The sequence below is a fragment of the Aotus nancymaae genome, unplaced genomic scaffold (genome assembly GCF_030222135.1).
Source record: "Aotus nancymaae isolate 86718 unplaced genomic scaffold, 86718_ANA_hifiasm-v0.15.2.pri h1tg000131l, whole genome shotgun sequence".
Classification (NCBI taxonomy): Eukaryota; Metazoa; Chordata; class Mammalia; order Primates; family Aotidae; genus Aotus; species Aotus nancymaae.
Genome location: NW_026988546.1, coordinates 3133391 through 3159494, shown reverse-complemented (window position 1 = coordinate 3159494; position 26104 = coordinate 3133391). Strand labels below are relative to the sequence as shown.

The window sequence follows — 26104 nt, the reverse complement described above, 5'->3', positions numbered from 1 at the left end:
CTACTAAAAATACAAAAATTATCCGGGCGTAGTAGCATGCGCCTGTAGTCCCAACTACTAGGGAGTCTGAGGCAGGAGAATTGCTTGAACCTGGGAGGCGGAGGTTGCAGTGAGCCGAGATTGGGTCACTGCACTCCAGTATGGTGACAGAACAAGACTCCGTCTCAAAAAAAAAAAAGGAAAGTTACTGGCATGTTGAGTTTGAATTGTCTTTGGGATATGTAGATGAAATATTCAAAGGCTCTTGGATTTTTAGGTTTGGAGGAAAATTGAATTCAAGTTAATAGATTTGGGAATCACGAACATAATTGAGGTCATCAAAGGGAATGAGATAGTAAATACTTGTGGAAAATGCTGGCTCATTATTTTTGGAATTTTAGGTTTTTTTAGGTGGAATTTTGCTTCTCATTATGTTTAAAACATTTTCAAAACACTAACATTTAGAAACAAAATTCTTCACATCTTTCAAAATCTCCTTTTCTTGTGCTATATCTGCTATTTCACATTTTTTCCATTCTGCTAACTATACCAGTGTTATCTTTCCTTCACAAGGAATACTGAGTTACAAGTCTACTTCAAAATCAAGAACTTTGTATAAGATTTTATGAAAGTAAGCACATCCATCCTCTGTACGGAAAGTAACTTGTAAGGCAGTGTTAGGCAATCAAAAGAGGAAATGTTTTCTACGGTGATATTTCAGAGTTAAACTAACAAAGTTCACTCATTGAAAACTGTTTATATGGCGATTACAGAAATAAATTAGTGTGGAAAAGTCTACATTATAGTTAATAAAGTGATTTTTTTTTCTGGTATTCATGGTTTAAAAAATGTTTTACTACTCACTACCAATTAAAATTAGAAAACTCAATAGCAAATTCATAGATTTTTGGGTAAGAAAAGCCAGAATTATTTGAATAAAGTTATAGTTTGTTTATTTTTTCTAAATATACTTAGCACCATCTTGTCGAGACTGAATTTTGACAGTTAACGTGAATCTACATCCCTAGTTGGACAACATATGAGGTTAAACAAGGAATATTAAATATTATTTTAAAAATTGCTAAACATTGAGGTTGTACAGGGAATATATCTTAGAATATACTGAGGTTGTACAAGGAATGATGATACATTTGAGAAATGGTGGTATTAGGGTCATATTAAGAGAAAAATAGGCTAAGAAGATATATTATTGGATTCAATCCAGAAATTTTGTTGCCTTGGATACTTTACAATGTTTCTAATGAATCTTTTTCTTTAAGACGCACTTCTCTTGATAAAGGGAAGCCCTTTTTAGGCTTATGAAACATATTTTAAGATTAATCGAATGAGGAACTTTCAAAAGTACTAGTTCAACTTGTTTTTCAGAATTTGTTTAGAAATGTATTAAATTATATTTCAAAAACATGTAAACCTTCCATTTTAAGCAGTATTTTGTCTTTTAGTTTTTCCTTTGTTGGCTTGTCCTTCTTGAAGAGGTTTAACTTTTTTTTTTTTAATGGATATTTTAACAATACACCAATACTGCCAGTTGTGGAATTTGTACCATTCTATGAAAAAGCAGAATGGGAAACTGTAACTAAAAATACCCCAGAGAAGAGCACATGAATAAAGGAAGATAGCATGCACACACACAGTCACACACACACAAGTGTGTGCAAAACTAACACTAAAGAGAGGAACAGAATTGGTTGGAAAATATAGGTTTGAGTTTTAAAAAATCTTTTTACTTGGTTACTTAAGATTTGAAAATTCGGAGGGCAAGGTGAAATCCAGTTATTACTTAGTGAAATAATTTTCTTACTTTTTTAGAGATAATGTTAGCTCTAAGTATCTGTTTGTAGTTGGACTAGTTCAGGCTCAATGGAAGTTTTAAAAAAAAGTGTAAGAATGGTATTAGGGCATTAAGATATTCAAACCCATTTCTGCCTTGACTGACTCCACTAATTCTACTCCCTCACTTCACCTTTGAAAAAGGAGAATATAGTTTATTTTTCTTATCTTTTCTCTAGGCCTAATGCTTACCTCCTTATTAGCTCATACCTAAATATCAGTAGTATACTTTTAAAAATAATTGGATTGGAACAGCTTTTTGAAGAGTCTGTTGCTAGCTAATATAAATAATATTCTTAAAATTATTCTCAAAAACTACATTTAGTTTTACATGATTGGCTTCTCTGGGTTTTATAATATAAAGAATGTGAGCAAGCAAACCAGTTCTAATCCCAGCATAGAATACCAGTACTCCAATGCCAAACAATTAGTTTGCCTCCAAAAATAGGTGGTTATGGGGTTCTTGTGTTGCTAGGTGACTGCACAAAATATCTTTTAACAAAGAATTTGATTACTGATTTCATATAATTACACCTAAGTATACCCTTTTTCTTTAATGAACATAATCTATTTTTACCCAGTGCAAATATTCACATTGATATACTAGGCTTTAAAATGTGGAAAAGAATAGGACATACATGTTTAAAACAAAATGGAAACCTAAAGGGAAGGGGAAATTATTTTTTTGTTCATTCAGTTTTAACAGAAATAACAGCTTAAGATAATTTTTTATTTAATACTTATATTACTTTTCAAGGAAAAGACCGTTTCAGGCATGAAGAATATCATTGCTGAGATGGAACAGGCATCAAGGTAAGTCAGTCATTCAACAAATATTTTAGCACTTACGGGGGGCCAAGTACCATGTTGGGTCCAAAGATAAGAAACAAGGGGCTTAGTGATACATGTAAGGTGCTAACTCTCTCATCAAAGGGGGGCCTAAGTCTGTCTAGGGAACTTAAAGAGGGGATGGTGTTTGCCAAGTATAATAAGGGGAAAGGAAGGACATTCAAAGTAGAAAGAATAGCAAAGAACCACAGATCATGTTCACAAGCCTCTTGATCTACAAGTAGGGGAGTGTTGTTGAAACTTAGTAAGGGGAGAAGTGAAGGCAGGAGGCTAAATAGGCAGGCAAAGGCTTGTGTTATAGACAAATAAGTATTGATTATATCCTTTGGGCATTAAGAAATCATTAAAGAATTCTGAGGAGATTTTTGTGTCAGAAAGATAGCCAAGCAGAAGAGGTGATGATAAATTTGGGGTTTAAGAGTTGTGGGACAGAAGGAGTGAGGTGCTTTTATGTGAAGGAAAGACTAGGAAAATGCCAAGTTTCTGGCCAGGGACAAATACTGAACATGAAGAAGGTATGAGGAGAAAAGGTGATTTTACCTCTGAATTTGAAGAACCTTTGGGACTTTATTGTAGACATGTCTAGTAAGCAGTGAAATGTAAGTCTGGGGTATAATAGGAGCTAAGGCTGCAGATAATTACTTTGGAGTCATTGGGTATAGATGGGGTTGAGAACTGTGGATATGAATATTGTTTGTCTAAGAGAAGGGCTAGAGGGAGAAGAATTGGGAGGCTAGGGCTTGAGCCCTGGAAAGCATTAATTTTTAAGCATGCAAAGGAAGAGGAATCTTTAAAGGAGACTAAACCCTAACAAAAAGAGATGGGATGAAAGCCTTCCTAATACTTGATGTCAGAAGTTTTGAAATACTTGGTAGATCACTGACTATTACGTATATTTAGTATCCTTTTCATAGTGAAATGATGGCAACATAGAGTAACTCTAATGCACTCTCTTTCCAGTATTTATTCCTATAAATTCAAACGTGTTTAAAATCTCTCCAAATGTTTTCATGCTAACTGTCCATCTTATGTCTTGTGAGAATTGGTTGCTCTGTTTCAGTAAAATGTCTTTTCTTATGTACTCTGATTTGTGAAATAGACAGTCTACTGAGGCCCTAATTATGTGTGAACAAGACATTTCCAGAATGCGTCGGCAATTGGATGAGACAAATGATGAACTGGCCCAGATTGCCAGGGAAAGAGATATCTTGGCTCGTGACAATGACAATCTCCAAGAACAGATTGCTAAAGCTAAACAAGAAAACCAGGTACACTTGTTCCTAGAATCATTTTCTCGAAGGAAAAAAATATGAATTTCTTCTGAGGAACAGCCCTCATTTCATTTTATAGAAGAGCTCAGACACTGGAACTAGCCTTTTTTTTTTTTAATATAACAAAATAGGCCACATAATTTTTAAATGGAATTCTTAGGCATAAAGGATTAAATATTAAACAAAAGAGAGAACAGGGCTATATTTGTATTAAACCTTAGTACTTCTTTACTGAAGGATAAATATTTGAATAAATCAACAAACGAGAATAAAAACTTTGATAAACCTTAAAAGAATAGTTTTTTTCTTTTTAATGGACTACGTATTATTCTGTTTTAAGTATGACTGTATGCACTGTGCCTTGTATTTTGGTCCTCATTAGCACTGTGATTGTTTTTAGGAAAATTCCTCTTATAATTACTCTTTCTCCCTAAGGCAATATATTTAAGTCTAACCCACAGTTCTCATTTCCAATAATGTTTATTTTAACTTGAACATTTAAAAATCCTATTTGGAAAATTCCTTCCCTTCTCAAAATTTTTTAGTCCAAATGATTTTCCCCACTTTGATATCACTTATAGTGTGTTTAGTTTGCATCATGAAAGTCTATATTCTTTAACTGTTAAATATTAGTAATTTACTTAAACAGCTATAAAGATGTAATGCTTTGTTAATCATAAAAAATTACCTGGGATGTTAAAGTACTTTGTTTAAAAGTTAATTAATAATGGAATTCTGGAATAGAAAAAGGACATTATGTAAAAATGAAGGAAATTTGAATGAAGTGTGGACTTTAGATAATAATGTATCACTATTGGTTTATTAATTGTGATATAGGTGCCATACTAATGTAAAATATTAACAATAGAAGTGCTCTTTGTACTGTTTACAACTTTTCTGTAAATCTAAAACTATTCTAAAATAAAGTTTATTAAAAAATCAATGAATAGCAATAAAAAACAAAAGATGAGAATTTAAAAGGTCTGCCTTTGTGTCCTCTTTACAGCTAGAGCATATGAGCTAAAGGTGGATATATCTTTCTTAAGAAAACCTAGAAATTTAGGTTCTGTTTTAGAAATAGAAGCTTATTATAGAAAGTCTTTTTTGGTAAACAAAAAGTTAAGAAAGTTTTAAAAAGCCTCCAAGTTTTTAACACCCAGTTTGTCACTGTTACATTTGACATGTTTTTTTATTGCTATTCAGTGCACTTAAAATTTTTAATACTATTTTTATACACACTTTCTAATGTAGTAGCATAAAATCACATATCACTTTATATCATGTTTTTTTCTATGTGAAGCGGCAGTAGACTTGAGTAAGATTCACCTAGGCTGAATCTCGCTATCTGCTGTGTGATCATATAAACCAACCTCTTTGAATCTCAGTGTATCATCTGTTAAAATGGGTAGTAAATGAGACTATACCTCGAAAACACTTACATACTGTCCAATATATCACTCAATAAATATTTTATAGCTATTATTAGCTTACTGTAATATTATAAGCACTTTCCTGCCTTGTTCAAACTTTGTAATCATTTTTTACAAACAGAAGAAAACTTGTCATAACAGTTCACATATGTTCAAGAGTAGTTTTTTTCCTTTGTTATGATCATAGGCCCAAGGTAGAAGAGAGGTCTCTTTGTGGACCATAGGTTAAGAACTAGTATTGCAGAGTGGAAACTTTAAAAAATTTTGTCCTTGATACCACAATTTTTAACAATGAGGTATTTTTGTGTTTTAGCATGATTTTTTTCACTTAACATAGGTGAACATTTTCCTGTATTATTAAAGATCATTCCAAATGTTTCTCATAAATAATGTAATATTTCATTATGTGGTTATGTCACTATGTAGATACACTATTATTCAGTGCATGATTCACTTAATGGGAATAAATATTGTCAGTGTAACAAAAATGCCTTAATGACAGTATCTCATTAAATTTTATTAGATTTTATTTCAGACTGAATCATAGCATATGAGTTTTCTTTTTAATTATTATTATTTTTTTTTTTGTAGAGATGGGTTCCCACTATGTTGCTCAGGCTGGTCTCAAAGTCTTAGGCCCAAGTGATCCTCCCAAAGTGCCAGGTGGCCAGGAATGAGCCACCACACCCAGCTGAGGTTTCTAATTTAAATTTAAAAAGAAAGTAAATGGGTATTTTCAAATACATTGAATCCCCATGTGCCATCTCCCACCCTCAACAATAGTTAACATTTCTGTCTTTCTTGTTTTTATGAGCATTTAAAAATTGTCTCTTGATACACCAGATACGTGATCACAGATTTGCTCTCTGCAAATCTACATGTACTCCAACAGTACATGGAAACGCCCATTCTTTGCCATAGCTGAATAGCTTTAAATCTTTATGAATTTGATATGCAGAATAGTAATTCATTGTTTTAAGTAGCATATCTTTGATTGCTAGTTTAGTTTTTTTCAGGTCTTACCTACTTATGCTTCCTTTTTTGAATTGCCTGTTTGGGTCATTTGCCCACTTGCTGTTGGGCTCATGTGTTTTCTGTTTTTATATGAGTTTACATATTAGGTATGTTAATTTTATTTGTTCCAAGTATTTAAAAATTTATGGTATTTTGAGATACAGAATTTTTTTTTTCATAATCAAATATACCTATCTTTTTTTTCATAGGCACAGTCCAAAAAATTGAATGACACTCATAATGAACTTAATGACATAAAACAGAAGGTTCAAGATACTAATTTGGAGGTTAACAAACTGAAGAATATATTAAAGTCTGAAGTATGTATATTTTTTTCTTTTTGCTTATGATACTTAGTTTTCACTAGAGTTTAGAATTGAGTATACTCAGAGGGACAGGTGAATCAGATTCTTCTTTAATACATAGTATAGTTGTGACAATCGTGGATTAACTACATATTTAGAATGTTCCAAAAGATGCCTTGAGAATGTGTCCTTCTTGTTTTGTGACTCAACCACTCTAGACAAGCAGAATCTTCCTGACTGAATGATAGACAAAGGGCCAGAATCAACTTGACCTCACTTATAATTAATTAAAAGTGGTGGGGTTTTCAATTACAAACCTCTGACAAAAGAGCTTCCACCTAATTATGTATCAGATCAGAATTGATTACCCTGTTATGGGGCCATCTATTTTTTAGGACCACAGGATAGATGGTTCTCCTCACACTTCTCTGTTAGCAGTCATTTGACCAGGCACTTGTATGTGAGATCAGATGACTCCAAATAAATGTGGCACGTGTGTGTCAACTCAGTAATAAACAAGCAGCTTGACTGAGGATTTTAGATATGTCTATTACATAAAATATTATCTGATATTGAGGGAGGGTGCATTAATGGTTTCAGTGGTATGTCGGTAACACCATACCTATTATAATAATCAATCCACCTACACTATTTTATTTATCATCTTATATCAATCTACAAATATATCTTGAACATTTATTTATCGTATGCATAGTACTCTTAAGGACTTTGACACAGAAGAGATTCTAAGGATTCCTAAATTGCAATCCTTGCTTTTAGGCAGCAAGCAGCCTGTGTACGAAAAGCATGTAGTTTCCTACACTTCTTGATTTTAAGGTTCCAGCAATGTAATACCATAAACGAACAGAAGGCTTTTTGTTTATGCAGGCTACTCAACCTCCCTGATTTTTCCCATCTGTAATTGGGAACCACACCCAAGTAAGTGAGATAATTTAAAACACTAGCACAGTAAGCCATCTGAATCTATTCTGGAATAGGGCAGAAATAAATATGTGAATATCTAGAGCAACATTTTTTTTTTTTTTTTTGAGACAGGCTTACTGTGTTGCCAGATTGGAGTGCAGTGGTGCAATCTCAGCTCACTGCAACCTTTACCTCCCAGGTTCAAGTGGTTCTCCTGTCTCCTGAATAGCTGGGATTACAGGCGCATGCCACCATACCTGGCTAATTTTTGTATTTTTAGTAGATACTGGGGTTTCACCATGTTGCCCAGGCTGATCTCAAACTCCTGACCTCAAGTGATCTGCCTGCCTTGGCCTCCCAAAATGCTGGGATTACAGGCATGAGCCGCCGTACACAGCCCAGAGCAACATTTAACAGAGTAAGTAAGCTTTTAGCCAGTGTTACACACTTCCCTTTATCTCCCTAGTCTGTTAGTCACATTACCTGAAATTCTGCCTTTAGGGATTAGAACTTTTAGATTCTAGAATTATATTTTCAGACATCACCCATCATGCTTCTTAGGCTCAAGTGATCCTCTCACCTTGGCCTTCCAAAGTGCTGGGGATTTTAGCATCCTAGTATGAGTTTGTTTATGAGATTGCATAACACTGGATGAATGCAGGCTCTGAGAGAATGTACCATGGATCCATTTTGATAGGGATAGACCATCAAGAAGTGTGGAGTACTTCATTCATTCACGCATTCATGCAGTGTGCTAGGTGCTGGAGTGCCAGAGATGAAAAACAGAGAGGAAACAGAATGGCTCCCAGGCAGTGGGAACATGAGCAGAGGTGTAAGGGAAAAAATAGGACCAGTATGTAGAGTAGAGTGTACAAGTAGATGACAGAGGTAAGAAGGATTTTCTTTGAACCCTATTTTCAGAAGCTTTTGTTAGAACTAAAGCATAGAAGTTACTTAAGGATTGCCTTTTAGGAAGTTTATTTTGGAGATGTCAAGAATAAACTAGAAGGGTAACAGAATCAGAAGTGGAGATAGCAGCTAGAAGAGTTTATAACCATAATTTAGACAAGAAATGCAAAGGATTCCAGCTGAGGCCTATGGAGTGTTGCAGTGAGCCTTGTGGGTGGCCAGAGGGAGCTGTGGTTACAGGGGAGGCACCATATAGAAGTAAAGAGATCCCGAAAGCTGGAAATAAAGAATACCAAAGAACAGTTTCACTTTCTTTATATTGTTACCTCTCAGGCTCAACACTGCTCTGGCCTCTATGGGAGGATATGAAAAGTGGTAAAATAGGTTTCTGTTTGCCAAGGAGGGAGCACTGGGTGGTTGGAGTATGGGAGAAACATTCTAAGGAATGCTTTTTCACTTTGAACAATGTACTCCCTGGTCACAAAACTAAATTTAATATAAAAAGGGGAGGCTTTACATCCACACCTAACACCATAAAGCCATAAGACAGTTTTAATTGAATGACATGGACAGTAAGTACCACAAAATGTTAAAGAGGGTAAAGATTGATGAGAGTAAAATTCAGTTTAAGTATATTGTACAAGTACCTTCCAAGTACATACTCTGTACACAACTATTATTTTTAGTACAATCATGGAAAACATATCAGGTTCCTACTGACACATTTGGAGTATCTGAATCTTGAAAGCCAATAAGGTAGTTTGGTGTATTGTTGACTAACACAGACTTGGCAAAGATCTTTCACATTAGAGGCCACAAGGTGGCAATATTAGCTGAATTTCCACCAGTAATCATAATCGAGAGACGGTTTGTCTGATTTGAAGGAGTATTGGTGAGACATTATTCATTACAATTTGGTCATGTTATTTAGCCCAGGATTTCTGCTAGGGAAGCACACTATTTATTAACAGGAGAGAAAGAGATCTAGTACCTTTTAAAAAATTAATTACCAAAATTACAGCAAATTTTTTGAATTAATTTACCAAACCATAATAAAATGTTTTTTAAAATAGCCTAATAATGATTACTCAGTATATTATATTGTTTGTGGAGCTGAATTTTTTTCCCTCCTTATTTTCCTACTAGAAATCAGACCGTACTTCAGTTAATCTGCTCATGGTAGAATTTTGAAAGTTTAAAATATCTGGTTCTTACTTATTTAGTTTATTTAGGGTAAACTGATACTTTAGAATCTTTAGAAACTGATACTTTAGTATATTTAGTATAAACTGGTACTTTAGTATAAACTGATAGATTTAGTATAAACTTATTTAGTGTAAACTGAGTCAGTTTATACATGAATGTATATTTGTGACTAGTGTTTATTGGCATAGGTTTGATAGTTTACTTCTGAGCAATTTCAGGAAAGTTACTAGACTGGCAGGGAAAGTTACTAGACTAGCAGGTAAAAGATGATCATAGAACAGTTTATGATCAAGATAATTAAAGCTGGGGCTATGAATAAAAGGCAGGAACCCGACAAGAAATTATCAGAAGTTGACACTTAAAATATGCAAGTACTCAGAAGCTCTATAGCCAGCACAACGCAGTAAATTGTTCAGGAAGAAGGGAATACACCAATACAAAAGGTCAGAGGCTCAGAAGCCAGCCCAGCAAGTAGTCAGTAAGCAGGCATATGGGAAAAGCAGGCTGTGGAGGACTTTGAACAAAATGAAATATAAAAACAAATTCATTCAGGTCTTGAAGAAAAGAGTAATTTACTTAAATTTACTGTTTACTAGTGTTCACTGAGTGTTACTCAGGAGCCAGGGCAGATCCTGATTGCTCTGTCTTTGTTAATTACAGGATGACCTGTTTTCTAAACTAAGATTATAATACATTTCCTCAGGGTTCTATCATAAATGCTTCTCATGGCAAGTAAATTCCCAATGACCTGGAAAATAATGTTTAATTTTTATCATATGTTGAACATTTTAAACATTTTTAATAGCTAAAGTTTGCTTTTCAGGAATCTGAGAACCGGCAAATAGTGGAACAACTTCAAAAAGCCAATGAAGATGCTGAAAACTGGGAAAGTAAAGCCCGTCATTCAGAGGCATATAACAATACCCTAAAATTGGAACTTATCACTGCTGAGGCAGAGGGTAACAGATTAAAAGAAAAAGTAGATTCCCTCAACAGAGAGGTTGAGCAAGTAAGTTTGGGAAAATATGCTTATAATACATTCTACATCGTATTTAAAAGAGTTTTGTTTGGCCTTCCATCAGTTAAATTAAATGTATGAACAAAAACTTATTTAAATACACTGAATTGTAGCATGCTAACCATTCTCCTTATACTTTGATTCTTCTATAATTTCTTATCTACCCTACATCCAGAACAATCCTTAGCATTTGTTAAAATTAGAAACTATTTCAAACATACCAAAAAAAGTGGAAAAAAAAAAAAAAAAAGGTAACAAAACAGATAAACATATCCCCACCTCCCACATGTAAGGATACTAACATTTTGCCATATTGGCTTCGAATGTCGCCTTGTTTAAAGAAGTAAAACATTACAGATACAACTTCTCTTATCCTTTTCCCTCCTACTTCCCTAATTGCTGGTGTGCATAACTTTCCTGTCAGTGTGTCTAACTCCTTTGCATGTGTTTATAGTGTTTTTACAATCCCATCACCCACAAATAATGTATAATGTTGTTTTGTATGTTTTGGTTTTTATTTAAGTGATAACAAACATACTTGGAGATATTCATTTGCAACTTTCCCTCTTTGCTCAATATTATAATTTTGACACATCTATTTTGATAAGTATAGTGAGTGTACTACTTTACTCAAACAGTTGCTTACATTCATTGTGTATATATTTCCTTGTTTAAATTCATTCCCATATTGAAGGAAATTTAATTTTTTTTCATGTTTTTCTGTGATAAAACACTGCAACAAACCTTTTACATTTCTCCTTGACTACGTATTTCTCTAGGTTTATGCCTGCACATTAATTTTAAAAAGCTATATGCCTGGAATAGATCCAAGATACGTGCAATTTCAACTCTTCTAAGTATTGTCAAATTGCTCTCTAAAGTGTCATTCTCCCATTAGAAGTCATGAGTTATTTTCTCAAACATGAATCAATATTTGCTATTGTCAGACAATTATTTCCATGCTTTGTGTCTTGTGCTTCCTTGACTACAAGTGAAATTGAGGATCTTGTAATGTTTCTTAGCCATGTAGGATTCTTCCTCTATCAATGTTTTGTTGAATTTCTCTTGAATGAAAGTTTTGTAAACTTTGCCCATTTTTCAATTGGGTAGCTTATCTTTTTCATATTGATTTTTAAAGGTATTCTCTATATATTCTTGATAATAATCCTTTTAACGACATTACGATTAGTACTCAGAATTATTATTGATCTTTTCCTATATAGTTTGTACTTTTATGTCTTCTTTAAGAAATCCTTTACAATCCCAAGGCCAGAGAGATATTTTCCTATATTTTCATTTAAAAGTTCTTCTAAATGTTTGAAAGTATGTGAAATCTTGCCCTTTACATTTAGGACTTTAACCTACTTTAGATTGATTTTGTGTAATTTGAAGTAGACATATGATTTTTATTTTTGTGAATAGATATCCATCATCCTTTCTTCTCTGAAATGTAAGGCAAGTCTACTTTGTCATAAAAATAAGTTTTCATGTATTCTGTTCCATTGGTCTATCCCCTTGCCAGTAATACACTCTTGTAGCTACTATAATTTAATGTTAAGTCTTGATATCTAGGAAAATTAATGTTCCCTCAAATTGTTTTGACTGTACTTAGTCCTTATTAAACTATCTCAAATGAATTTTTGAATAAATGTATAACATTTCATGATTTTATGTCTTTCTTCTTTTTTATGTATTTAAGACTGGAAATTTCTCTCTATTTTTTTGGGTGCAGCCAAAGTTTTGAGGTAATGCTTTCATTGCCATTCAGCTTTTAATATCAGTTTCATTATGATTTATTTTTAATTACTAAAGTTTTTTGTTTGTTTGAGACACAGTCTCACTCTGTTCCCAGGCTGGAGTGCGGTGGTACAATTATAGCTCACCACAGCCTCCAGTTCCTGAGCACAAGTGATCCACCTGTCTCAGCCTCCAAGTGGCTAACACTACAAGTGTAAGCCACCACACCCAGCTAACTTTTAAATTTTCTTTGTAGCAGTGGAGTCTTACTATATTGCCCAGGCTGGTCTTGAACTTCTGGTCTCAAGTGATCCTCGCACCTCAACCTCCCAAAGTGCTGGGATTAGAGGCATGAGCCGCCATACTTGGCTTGAAGTTTTAAGAAACTTTTCAATGTACAGGGGACTTGAGGTTATTAGTCTATTTTTACTTTGTTGTATCTAATATTTTATTGCCTAATATTTCTAATATTGTGATCAGATAAAATGGCTTGTGACATTAATTCTTTGCTATCTGCTAAGAATTGCTTAGTAGCAGAGTATGTAATCAATATTTGATAATATCCTACATGACCTTGAAAAGCATCTGTGCTCTGTCAGGTTTGTCAGAGATCAGATGGTTGTAGATGTGTGGCATTGCTTCCAAGACCTCTGTTCTGTTCCATTGTTCTATATCTCTGTTTTGGTACCAGTATCATGCTGTTTTGATTACTGTAGCCTTGTAGTATAGTTTGAAGTCAGGTAACGTGATGCTTCCAGCTTTGTTCTTTTTGCTTAGGATTGTCTTGGCTATGCGGTCTCTTTTTTGGTTCCATATGAAGTTTAAGGTGGTTTTTTCCAGTTCTGTGAATAAGGTCATTGATAGCCTGATGGGGATAGCATTGAATCTATAAATTACTTTGGGAAGTGTGGCCATTTTCAAGATATTGATTCTTCCTAACCATGAGCATGGCATGTTTTCCCATCTGTTTGTGTCCTCTCTTATTTCCTTGAGCAGTGGTTTGTAGTTCTCCTTGAAGAGGTCCTTCATATCCCTTGTTAGTAGTATTCCTAGGTACTTTATTCTTTTTGTAGCAATTGTGAATGGGAGTTTGCTCATGATTTGGCTCTCTGTTTGTCTGTTACTGGTGTATAGGAACACTTGTGAGTTTTGCACAGTGATTTTGTATACTGAGACTTTGCCGAAGTTGCTTGTCACCTTAAGGAGATTTTGGGCTGAGACGGTGGGGTCTTCTAAATATACAATCATGTCATCTGCAAATAGAGACAATTTGACTTCCTGTTTTCCTAATTGAATACCCTTTATTTCATTTTCTTTCCTGATAGCTCTGGCTAGAACTTCCAATACTATGCTGAATAGGTATGGTGAGAGAGGGCACCCTTGTCTAGTGCCAGTTTTCAAAGGAAATTCTTCCAGGTTTTTGCCTATTCAGTATGATATTGACTGTGGGTTTGTGGCAGATAGCTTTTATTATTTTGAGATACCACGTTTCATCGATACCTAGTTTATTGAGAGTTTTTAGGATAAAGGGCTGTTGAATTTTGTTGATGGCCTTCTCTGCATCTATTGATTGTCAGATTTTTAAAAATCAGGTTAATGCTGGTCGCATAGAATGAGTTTGGAATTATTCCCTTCTGTGTATTTTATATTAGTTTGTATGTTAATACTATCTTTTTAGATATTGACAATTCACAAGTAAAGCCCTATGTATCTGGAATTTTTGTGGGAAAATCTTAATAATTAAAAATTGGTATACAGCTATTTGGATTTCTGGTTTCTTAAGTCATTTTGGTAATTTGTGTTTTGCTAGGATTTGTTCATTTCATCTAAGTTTTCAAATTTGTAGGCATATTTGTTCTTACTTTGTAGATACATTCTTTTTGCATACTTGTTATTAGTAATTTGTAGCATTTCTCTATTCTCTTCATCAGTCTAGCTGGAAGTTTATAATTTATGTTTATCTTTCCAAAAAAGGAGTATTAATATCATTGATTTTTCTGTATCAGTTATGTAGGATACAGTGCTTTTGCTGTATCCTACACATTTTTGTGTTACTATTTTTTGTAACAACTTTATTGATAATAATTAACATGCCATACAGTTTATCTACTTAAAGTGTACAATAGTGTTTAGTATGTTCATGGAGTTGTGCAATGAACACCACAATACATTTTAAAACATTTTCAAAGATCAGATGGTTGTAGATGTGTGGCATTGTTTTCAGGACCTCTGTTCTGTTCTATTGGTCCATATCTCTGTTTTGGTACCAGTACCATGCTGTTTTGATTACTGTAGCCTTGTAGTGTAATTTGAAGTCTGGTAGCATGATGCCTCCAGCTTTGTACCTTTTGCTTAGGATTGTCTTGGCTATGCAGGCTCTCTTTTGGTTCCATATGAAGTTTAAAGTTTTTTTTTTTTTAAGTTCTGTGAAGAAGATCAATGGTAGCTTGAGGGGATAGCATTGAATCTGTAAATTACTTTGGACAGTATGGCCATTTTCACGATATTGATTCTTCCTAACCATGAGCATGCCATGTTTTTCCATCTGTTTGTGTCCTGTGTTATTTCCTTGAGCAGAGGTTTGTAGTTCTTCTTGAAGAGGTCTTTTACAACCTTTGTTAGTTATATTCTTAGGTATTTTATTCTCCTTCTTGAACAGGTCCTTTACAACCTTTGTTAGTTGTATTCCTAGGTATTTTATTCTCCTTCTTGAAGAGGTTTTTTACAACCTTTGTTAGTTGTATTCCTAGGTATTGTATTCTCTTTGTAGCAGTTGTGAATTGCTCTTGATTTGGCTCTCTGTTTGTCTGTTATTGATGTATAGGAATCCTTGGGATTTTTGCACATTGATTTTGTATCCTGAGACTGCTGAAGTTGCTTATAACCTTAAGGAGGTTTTGGGCTGAGATGATGGGGTCCTCTAAATATATGATCATGTTGTCTGCAAATAGAGGCAATTTTACTTTCTTTTTCTTGCCTAATTGCTCTGGCTAGAACTTCCAGTACTATATTGAATAGTAGTGGTGAGAGAGGACATCCTTGTCTAGTGCCAGTTTTCAAAGGGAATGCTTCCAATTTTTGCCCGTTCAATATGATATTGGCTATGGGTTTTTCATAAATAGCTTTTATTATTTGAGATACCTTCCATCAATACATAGTTTATTGAGGGTTTTTAGCATAAAGAGCTGTTTAATTTTATTCAAGGCCTTCTCTGCATCTATTGAGATGTAGTTTTTGTCTTTGGTTCTATTTATGTGATGGATTACATTTATGGACTTGTATATGTTGAACCAGGCTTGCATCCCCGGGATAAAGCCTACTTGAACGTGATGGATAAGATTTTTGATGTGCTGTTGCATTCAGTTTGCTAGTATTTTATTGAAGATTTTTGCATCAATGTTCATCATGAGTATTGGCCTGAAGTTTTCTTTTTTATTTATGTCTCTGCTAAAACTGACAAAAACAAGCAATGGGGAAAGGATTACCTGTTCAATAAATGGTGTTGGGAAAACTGGCTAGCCATGTGCAGAAAGCTGAAACTGGACCCCTTCCTTACCCCTTACACTAAAATTAACTCCAAATGGATTAAAGATTTAAACATAAGAAGTAACCCCATAAAAACACTAGAAGAAAACCTATACAATACCATTCAGGACATAGGCATAGGCAAGGACTTCATGACAAAAATACCAAAAGCAATGGCAACAAAAGCCAAAATAGACAAATGGAATCTAATTAAACTTAAGAGTTTCTGCACAGCAAAAGAAACAAATCATTCAAGTGAACTGGCAACCAACAGAATGGGAAAAAAATTTTTGTAATCTACCCATCAGACAAAGGGCTACTATCTGGAATCTACAAAGAACTAAAGCAGATTTACAAGAAAAAAACACACAACCCCATCAAAAAGTGGGCAAAGGATATGAACACTTTTCAAAAGAAGACATTTATGCAGCCAACAAACATATGAAAAATGCTCATCATCACTGGCCATTAGAGAAATGCAAATCAAAACCACATTGAGATACCATCTCACATCAGTTAGAATGACGTTCATTAAAAAATCTGGAGACAACAGATGCTGGAGAGAACATGGAGAAAAAGGAACACTTTTATACTGTTGGTGGGAGTGTAAATTATTTCAACCATTGTGGAAGACAGTGTGGCCATTCCTCAAGGATCTAGAAATAGAAATACCATTTGATCCAACAATCCCATTACTGAGTATATACCCAAAGGATTAAAAGTCTTTATATTATAAAGACACATGCACACATATGTTCATTGCGGTGCTGTTTACAATAGCAAATACCTGGAACAACCAAATGCCCATCAGTGATGGAGTGGACAAAGAAAATGTGGTACATATACACCGTGGAATACTATGCAGCCATTAAAAATGACGAGTTCTTGTCTTTTTAGGGACATGGATGAATCTGGAAACCATCATTCTCAGCAAACTGACACAAGAACAGAAAACCAAACACCGCATATTCTCACTCATAGGCGGGTGTTGAACAATGAGAACATGTGGGCATAGGGAGGGGAATATCACACACTGGGGTAGGTTAGGGGGTGGGGGACTAGGGGAGGGACAGTGTGGGGGCAGGGAGGCTGGGGAGGGAAAACACTGGGAGAAATGCCTGATGTAGCCGATGGGGGACGGAGACTGCAAACCACCATGGCGTATGTGTACCTATGCAAAAACCCTGCAGGATGTGCACATGTACCCCAAAGCTTAAAATACAATTAAAAAAATTTTTTCATCACTTTGAAAAGAGTCACTCTACCCTTTATCACCACCAAATCCTCCATTTAGATCTTTGATGCATTTTTAGTTCATTTTCTTTCACATGGTGTGAAGTAAGGGTCCAAATTCATTCTTTTGCATGTATCTATCCAGTTATTTTAGTAACATTTGTTGAAAAGACTATTTCTCCCCCGGCCCCCACCCTCCCTTTGAATGGTCTTGGCACCTCTATCAGAAATCAATAGATCATAGAAACATGGGCTTCTTCTAGACTCTTAATTCTATTTCATTGATCTATATGTCTGTCCTTATGTCAGTACCACACTGGCATAATTACTATTGCTTTCTAGTAGGTTTTGAAATGGGAAAGTGAAAGTGCTCCTGCTTTGTTTTCATTTTTCAAGATTGTTTGGCTATTCTGAGTCTCTTGAATTTTCATATAAATTTTAGGATCAACGGCAATTTCTACAAAGAAGCCACCTGGGATTTGGATAGAGACTATGCTGAACTGGTAGATCAATTTGGGGAATATAGTTGTCTTAACAATATTAATTCTTCTGATCCATAAACACAAGGTGTAGTTTCATTCATTGGATCTTTAATTTCTTCCAACAATATTTTGTTGTTTTCAGAGTGTAAGTTAGGTCTTCTTGTGTTAATTTTATTCTTAAGTATTTTATTATTTTTAATGCAACTATAAATGGAATTGTTTTCTTATTTTTGTTTTCAGATTATCCATTGCAAGTGTTTAAAGTTACAATTATTTTTGTATATTGATCTTGTATCCTGCAACCTTGCTTAATTTATTTATTAATTCTAAACAATTTTAGCAAATGCTTTAGGGTTTTCTATATCTAAGATCATGTCATCTGTGAATAGAGATAGTTTTTACTTTTTCTTTTCCAATCTGGATGGCTTTTATTTTATTTTCTTGCCTAATTACCCTGGCTAGAACTTCTTGTACAGTGTTGAATAGAAAGGACCAGAAGGAGCATGTTTATCTCGTTCCTGATTTTAGGGGGAAAACATTTCATCTTTTACCATCCAGTGTGATGTTAGCTGTTAGTTTTTTAAGAGATAGCCTTTATGAGGTTGAAGAAATTCCCTTCGATTCCTACTTTGGAGAGTGTATTTATCAAAAAGGGTGTTGAATTTTGTCAAATGCTTTTTCTGTGTCTATGGAGATGATCAGGTAGTTTTTCTTTGTTTTATAGATATGGTATATTACCTTAATTGATCTTCATATGCTAAGTCAACTTTGCATTTTTAGATAAATCCCACTTGGTCACGGTATATAATTATTTTTTATGTTGCTGGATTTGGTTTTCTACTTGTTTTGTGAAGGATTTTGTGTCTGTATTTTTAGGAGTGTCTGTAATTTTCTTTTCATATAACATGTCTGTTTTTGATATCTGAGTGAGACGGGCCTCATAGAATGAGTTAGGAAATGTTTCCTTCTCTTCTGTTTCTCAAAAGAGTTTGTATATAATTGGCATTGATTCTTTTTTAAAGGTTTGGTAAAATTTACCAGTAAAGCCATCTGGTAGAGAAGTTTTATGGGAAATTTTTTTGTTTGAGATGGAGTCTCACTGTCACTAGGCTGGAGTGCAATGGTACGATCTCAGCTCACTGCAACCTCTGCCTCCCTGGTTCAAGTGATTCTTCTGCCACAGCCTCCCAAGTAGCTGGGACTACAGGTGTGCGCCACCACACCCAGCTAATTTTTGTATTTTTAGTAGAGACAGTGTTTCACCATTTTGGCCAGGATGGTCTAGATCTCTTGACCTTGTGATCCCCCCACCTCAGCCTCCTAAAGTCCTGGGATTATAGCTGTGAGCCACTAGGCCTGGCCAGAAATTTTTAAAATTACTTTATGGGAAATGTTAAAATTACTAATCACTTTCTTTGTTGTTAATACAGATAATCTATATTTCATGAGACAGTTTTACTAGTTTGTGCTTTCTAGGAATTTGTTCATTTAAGATAATTTATTGACATACAGTTGTTTATAGTATATTTTTATGATCTTTTTATTTCAGTAAGGTCACACTACTACTAATGCAGTATGTAAGCACTGCATTACTACATTATTTCATTTCTCATTCTATTAATTGACTGTTTTTTCTAGATCCGTCTAGCTACAGACTTGTCAATTTAGTTGATCTTTTAAAAAACTAACTTGGTTATGTTGACTATTTTTTTTTTTTCAGTAATTTCTTTTTTTCTTTTTGGTAATTGGAGACAGGGTCTTGCTCTGTTGCCCAGGCTGGAATGCAGTGGGCAATCATGGCTCACTGCAGCCTCGACCTCCTGGGCTCAAGTGATCTTCCCACCTCAGCCTTTCAAAGTGTTGGTATTACAGGTGTGAACTACTATGCCTGACTATTTCGTTAATTTCCTACTCTCTCTCTCTCTCTCTCTCTCTCTCTCTCTCTCTCTCTCTTTCTGGCAGTAGGAACTCTGCCTGGCTTTATTCCCCTGCCAGTTCTATTAAGGTATAATTAAGGTATAATCTACCAAATAAAAAACTGTATGTATTTGCAGTGTACAATGTGATATTTTAATATATGTATAAATTGTGAAATGATTAAATCAAGCTAATTAACATATCCAGCATTTAATGTGCTTGTCATTATTTTGTAGTAAGAACATTTAAGATCTACCCTCTTACTAATTTTTAAATGTACAGTACATTATTATTAACTATTATCCCCAAAATTTATTCTTCCTTTCTTTCTTTTTTTTTTTTTGAGACGGAGTTTTGCTCTTCTTACTCAGGCTGGAGTGCAATGGCACGATCTTGGCTCACCGCAACCTCCACCTACTGGGTTCAGGCAATTCTCCTGCCTCAGCCTCCTGAGTAGCTGGGATTACGGGCACATGCCACTCTGCCCAGCTAATTTTTTGTATTTTTAGTAGAGACGAGGTTTCACCATGTTGACCAGTATGGTCTCGATCTCTTGACCTCGTGATCCACCCACCTCGGCCTCCCAAAGTGCTGGGATTACAGGCATGAGCCACTGCACCCAGCCCAAAATTTATTCTTTCCTTCTAACTGTAATTTTCTCTCACCTCACCTTGCCCTATCAGCTCCAGGTAATCAGCATTCTACTCTCTGCTTCTGTGAGTTCAACTTTTTTAGATTGCACATATAAGTGAGATCAAACAGTGTTTGTCTTACTGTGCCTGGCTTATTTCACTTAGCATAATGAAACTATAGGGTCATCCATGTGGTCACAAATGGCAGGACTTCCTTATTTTTAAGGCTGAATGGCATTTCATTTTATATCTATATGCCACAAGTTTGTTATCCATTCAGCCACTGATGAACACTTAGGTTGATTTCATATCTTGGCAATTTAAAAATAGGCAAAGAGCCTGAATAGACATTTCTTAAAAGAAGTCATACTCAAAATAATGCAGTGAACATGGGAATGCATATATCTCTTTGACATACTGATTTTATTTCCTTTGAATGTACACCCAGAAGTGGGATTGCTGGATTATATAGTAATTCTGTTTTTAATTTTAAAAGACACTTTTATACTGTTTTCCATAATGGCTATACTAATTTACTTTCTTACCAATGGTGTACAGCGGGTTCCTTTTCTCCATATCCTTACCAACATTTATCTTTCGTCATTCTTGTAATAGCCATTCTAACAGGTGTGAGGTGGTTTTACTTTGCATTTCTCTAATAATTAGCAATGTTTCCCTAATGATTACCAATGTCGAGTGTTTTTTCACATACCTGATGACCAGTTGTATGACTTCTTTTGAGAACTGTCTATTTAGGCTCTTTGCCCATTTTTAAATTGGGTTATTTGTTTTCTTGCTATTAAGTTCCTTGTATATTTTGAATAGTAAGCCCTTATCAGATGTATCATTTATAATTTTTTTTCTCATTTTGTAGATTTTCTCTTCACACTTTTCCTTTGTTGTGCAGAAGCTTTTTACTTTGATCCAACCCCATTTCTCTGTTTTCTCTTTTGAAGCCTATGCTTTTGGCATCATATCCAAAAAAATCACCACCCTGGTCAATGTCAAGAAGCATTTCCTCTCCATTTTCTTCTAGCAGTTTTACCATTTCAGGTCTTAAATTTAAGTCTTTAATCCATTATGAGTTGATTTTTATATATGGTGAGATAAGGGTCCAATCTCATTCTTCTCCATAGGCAGTGTTCCCAGTATCATTTGCAGAGACTGCCCTTTCTCCACTGCATGTTCTTGGCACCTTTGTCAAAGGTCAATTGACTGTAAATGAATGGATTTATTTCTGGGCTCTCTATTCTGTTCCGTCCATGTCTATGTCTGTTTTTTATGCCACAACCATTCTGTTTTGATTATTATTGTTTTGTGGTACATTTTAAAATTAGGTAGTGTGACACCTTCAACTTTATTCTTTTTGCTCAAGATTGCTTTGTCTATTAAGGATGTATTCTGGTTCCAATGAATTTTAGGATTTTTTTTTGATTTCGGTAAAAATGGTCTTGGAATTTTGATAGGGATTACATTGAATCTGTAGATTGCTTTGGGTCGTATGAACATTAACAATATTGATTCTTTTGATCTGTAAGCATGAAATATGTTTCCATTTATTTGCATCTTCTTCAATTTTTTTATCAATGTTTTATAATTTACAGTGAACAAGTATCTTTTTTCTTATGCTATTATAAATAGGATTGTTTTATTGATTCCCAATCTGTCAGTAAACATTACCAATCTTTGTATGTTGATTTTGTATCCTAAAATTTACTGAATTTATTAGTTTGAACTGTTTTTTGTTGGAGCTTTTCACCACTGAGTATGACGTTAGCTGTGGGCTTGTCATATATGGTCTTTATCGTGTTGAGGCACATAACTTTCTATACCTAGTTTTTTTTTTTTTTTTTTTTTGAGATGGAGTTTCGCTCTTGTTACCCAGGCTAGAGTGCAATGGCGTGATCTTGGCTCACCGCAACCTCCGCCTCCTGGGTTCAAGCAGTTCTCCTGCCTCAGCCTCCCAAGTAGCTGGGACTACAGGCATGCACCACCATGCCCAGCTAATTTTTGTATTTTTAGTAGAGACGGGGTTTCACCTTGTTGACCAGGATGGTCTCGATCTCTTGACCTTGTGATCCACCCACCTTGGCCTCCCAAAGTGCTGGGATTATAGGCGTGAGCCACCGCACCCAGCCCTATACCTAGTTTCTTTAGAGTTTTTTAATGTTTATTATGAAAGAATGTTGATGTTTGTCAAATGTGTTTTCTACATGTGTTGAGATTATCATATGATTTTTATCCTTCATTCTGTCGATGTGGCCTTTCACATGGATTGATTTACATATGTTGAATCATCCTTGCATCTCAGGGATAAATCCTACTTGATTATGGTCCAAGATGGACTGTTGCTCTGTCATCCAGTCTGGAGTGCAATGGTGAGATCTCAGCTCACTTCAACCTCCACTTCCTGGGTTCAGTCAGTTCTCCTGCCTCAGCCTTCCAAGTAGCTAGGATTATAGGCACCCACCACCACATCCAGCTAATTTTTGTATTTTTAGTAGAGATGGGGTTTCACCATGTTGGCCAGGCTGGTCTTGAACTCCTGACCTGTGTCCACTTGCCTTGGCCTCCCTAAGTGCTGAGGTTACAGGCATGAACCACTGTGCCCAGCTGGTGTATGATCCTTTTAACGTGTTGTTTAATTTTGTTTGCTACTATTTTTTTTTTGCAATTTTTTAAATTTGTATTTAGAAAGAATATTGGCATGTAGTTTTCTTGTAGAAAACTGTCTTGCTTTGGTATCATGATAATGCTGACCTGTAAAATGAATTTGGAAGTCTTCCCTTCTTTTCAATTTTTTTGAAGAATTTGAGGATTGATGGTAATTCTTTAAATGTATAGTAGAATTCACCCATTAAGCCATCTGGTATTGAGATTTTCTTTGATGTAAGATTTTTTAAAAAAATAACTATCAGGAATACACTTTGTTATTTATTTATTTAATCTTTGAGACAAGGTCTGGTTCTGTCACCCAGGCTGGAGTGCAGTGGCACCATTGAGGCTCACTGCAATCTCCACCTCTCAGGCTCAAACCATTTTCCCACCTCAGCCTCCCAGGTAGCTGGGACTACAAGTGCGTGCCACCATGCTCAGCTAATTTTTGATGGCCATGTTGCCAAGGCTGGTCTTGAACTCCTGAGCTCAAAAGATCCACCTGCCTCAGCCTCCCAAAGTGTTGGGATTACATGTATGAGCCACTGCACATGGCCAGATTTATCTTACTGATTTAATCTCCTTACTTGCTTTGGTCTCTTCAGACTTAAAAAAATATTTTTATGATTCAGTCTTGGTAGGTTGTATATTTCTAGGAATTATCCATTTCTTTTAGGATATCCAATTTGTCGGCATATAATTATTCATAATAGTCACTCGTGATCCTTTGCATTTCTTGTAGTGTCTCTTCTTTCATTTATAATTGTATTTATTTGAGACTTCTTTTTTCTCAGTCTAGCTAAAGTTTTGTCAGTTTTATCTTTTCAGAAATCAACTCTTACTTTCATTGATATTTTCTACTATTTTTCTAGTCTTTGTTATTATAATTTCTGCTCTAAACTTTATATTTTTATTTTTCTTCCTTCTGCTTGCTTTAGATTTTGTTTGCATTTCTTTTTTAGTGTCTTAAGAAGTTAGATTTTTGATTTGAGATTTTTCTTCTTTTTAAAGATAGATACTTACCAGTATCAGTTTTCTTCTAAGCACTGCTTTAGAGGCATCTCATAAGTTTAGATATGTTGTATGTTCATTTTAAGTTATCTCAAAGTATTTTCCAATTTTCCTTTTGATTTCTTCTTTGTCCCATGGTTATTTCAGACTATATTTTTTATTTCTATCTATTTGTGAGTTTCCCTTTCTGTTACTCATTTATAATTTTATTCCATTATTATGGTTGGAAAACATACTTTATATTTTTACAGTTTAAAAAAAATTTCTTGATTTTGTGTTATAGCCCAATGTAGTGTCTATTCTAGAGAATGTTTCATGTATACTTGAAAAAAAAACGTGTATTCTACTTTGTTTGCTGAAGTGATCTATGGATGTTTGCGATGTCTAATTTGTTTATAATAATGTTTAAGTCTTCTATTTACCTGTTCTCTTCTGCCTATTTTGGTAACATTATTGTAAGTGAGGTATTGAAATCTGAATATTAGCTTTGAATTTTATCATTTTCCCATCATTTCTGTCAGTTTATTGTTCATTTACTTAGTGCTTTGTTACTGAGTTCATATATACATATATTGTTATGCACTTCTGATGGATTGACCTTTTATCATGGTAAAATGTCCTTCTTTATCTTTAGTAACATTTTTTAAAAGTCTGTTTTCTCTGATATTATCACAACCACTTAAGCTTTCCTATGTTGTTCTTTGCATGATACATTTTTTATCCTTTTAGTGTCAATCTATTTGACTTTGAAAACTAGAGTATGTCTCTTGTAGACAGCACATAGTTGAACCTTGTTTATTTACTTAGTCTTTCACTTCTGTGATTAAATTGCTTCATCAGTTTACATTTAATATTATTGATATACAGTCATGTCTCTCTTAATGATGAGAATATATTATGAGAAATGGGACATTAGGCAATTTTGTTGTATGAACATCATAGAGTATACTTCTGGAAACCTAGATGGTATAATAGGAAACCCAGATGGTATATTAAAGGTATGGAATAGCCTCTTGTGCCTAGGTTACAAACCTGTACAACATGTTACTGTACTGAATACATAGGCAATAGTAATACAATGATAAGTGTTTGTGTATGTAAACATAGAAAAGGTACAGTAAAAATATGATGTAATCTATGGGCCCACCATCACGTGTGCTGGTCCATCATTGACCAAAACGCTATATGTGTCACAAGACTGTAGTTGGATTTACATCTGCCATTTTACTTTTTTCTATACGACTTATGCCTTTTTGTTCCTCTGTTCTTCATTTACTGTTTTCTTTTGTATTAAGTGTATATTGTCTAATAAAATATTAGAAAAATTCTTTTGGCCAGGCACGGTGGCTCATACCTGTAATCCCAGCACTTTGGGAGGCTAAGATGGGTGAATCACAAGGTCAAGAGTTCAAGACCAGCCTGGGTAACAAGAGCAAAACTCTGTCTCAAAAAAAAAAAAAAAAAAATTGTGACTTTTTTTTTTTTATCCCTGCATTTTGTGAATTATTTTTGTTTGCCATATGCATTTAACTTACCAGAGTCTAATTCCAATGAAATATGGAACTATTACTCTTTATATAGTTCTATCCCCTTTTCCTCCATCTTGTTTTATTGCTGTTATACATTTTACAAAGTGAGTATCCCTTATCCAGAATGCTTGGGACCAGGAGTATTTCAGATTTTGGATTTTTTTCTGATTATGGAATATTTGAATTTTACTTACTAGTTGGGCATTTCCAAATACATATGAAAATCTGAAATTTGAAATGCTTTATGAGCATTTCCTTTTAATATCATGTCAGTACTCAAAATGTTTCCGATTTTGGATTATTTTGGATTTTCATATTAGGATGCTCAACCTGTACTTCTGTATACTACACAACAATGCATTGTTGCTATTCTAACTTTATACAATTGTGTGTCTTTTTAAAAAGCTGAGAGGAAAAATGAGGGCAACTATATATAGATTTTTGTTATGTTAGCTTTCCCCTGCCCTCTTGTTTCTAGGAGTCTTCATTGTTACTTTGGCTTTGCATTAGTCTCTTTTCATTTCCTTAGTACAATAAAGCTTTGCTCTCACCTACATTCTTTGTGCTTTTATTGGTAAATATATTTTATATGCTATAGGACCAATAGTACAATTATATTTGTATCAT

At 34.5% G+C, this 26104-nt stretch overlaps 1 protein-coding gene across 11 annotated transcripts in view; it reads left to right on the top strand.

Moving 5' to 3' along the window:
- The window catches only part of TSGA10 (testis specific 10), a 204421-nt gene that overhangs the window by 118732 nt on the left and 59585 nt on the right, over positions 1-26104 (top strand). For all 11 annotated transcript variants that reach the window (XM_064371406.1, XM_064371410.1, XM_064371411.1 and 8 more), the window contains 4 exons: positions 2588-2643; positions 3779-3947; positions 6604-6714; positions 10562-10747. In XM_064371406.1, the coding sequence (XP_064227476.1) occupies positions 2588-2643; positions 3779-3947; positions 6604-6714; positions 10562-10747 (522 nt within the window). The remainder of the gene's footprint in view (positions 1-2587; positions 2644-3778; positions 3948-6603; positions 6715-10561; positions 10748-26104) is intronic.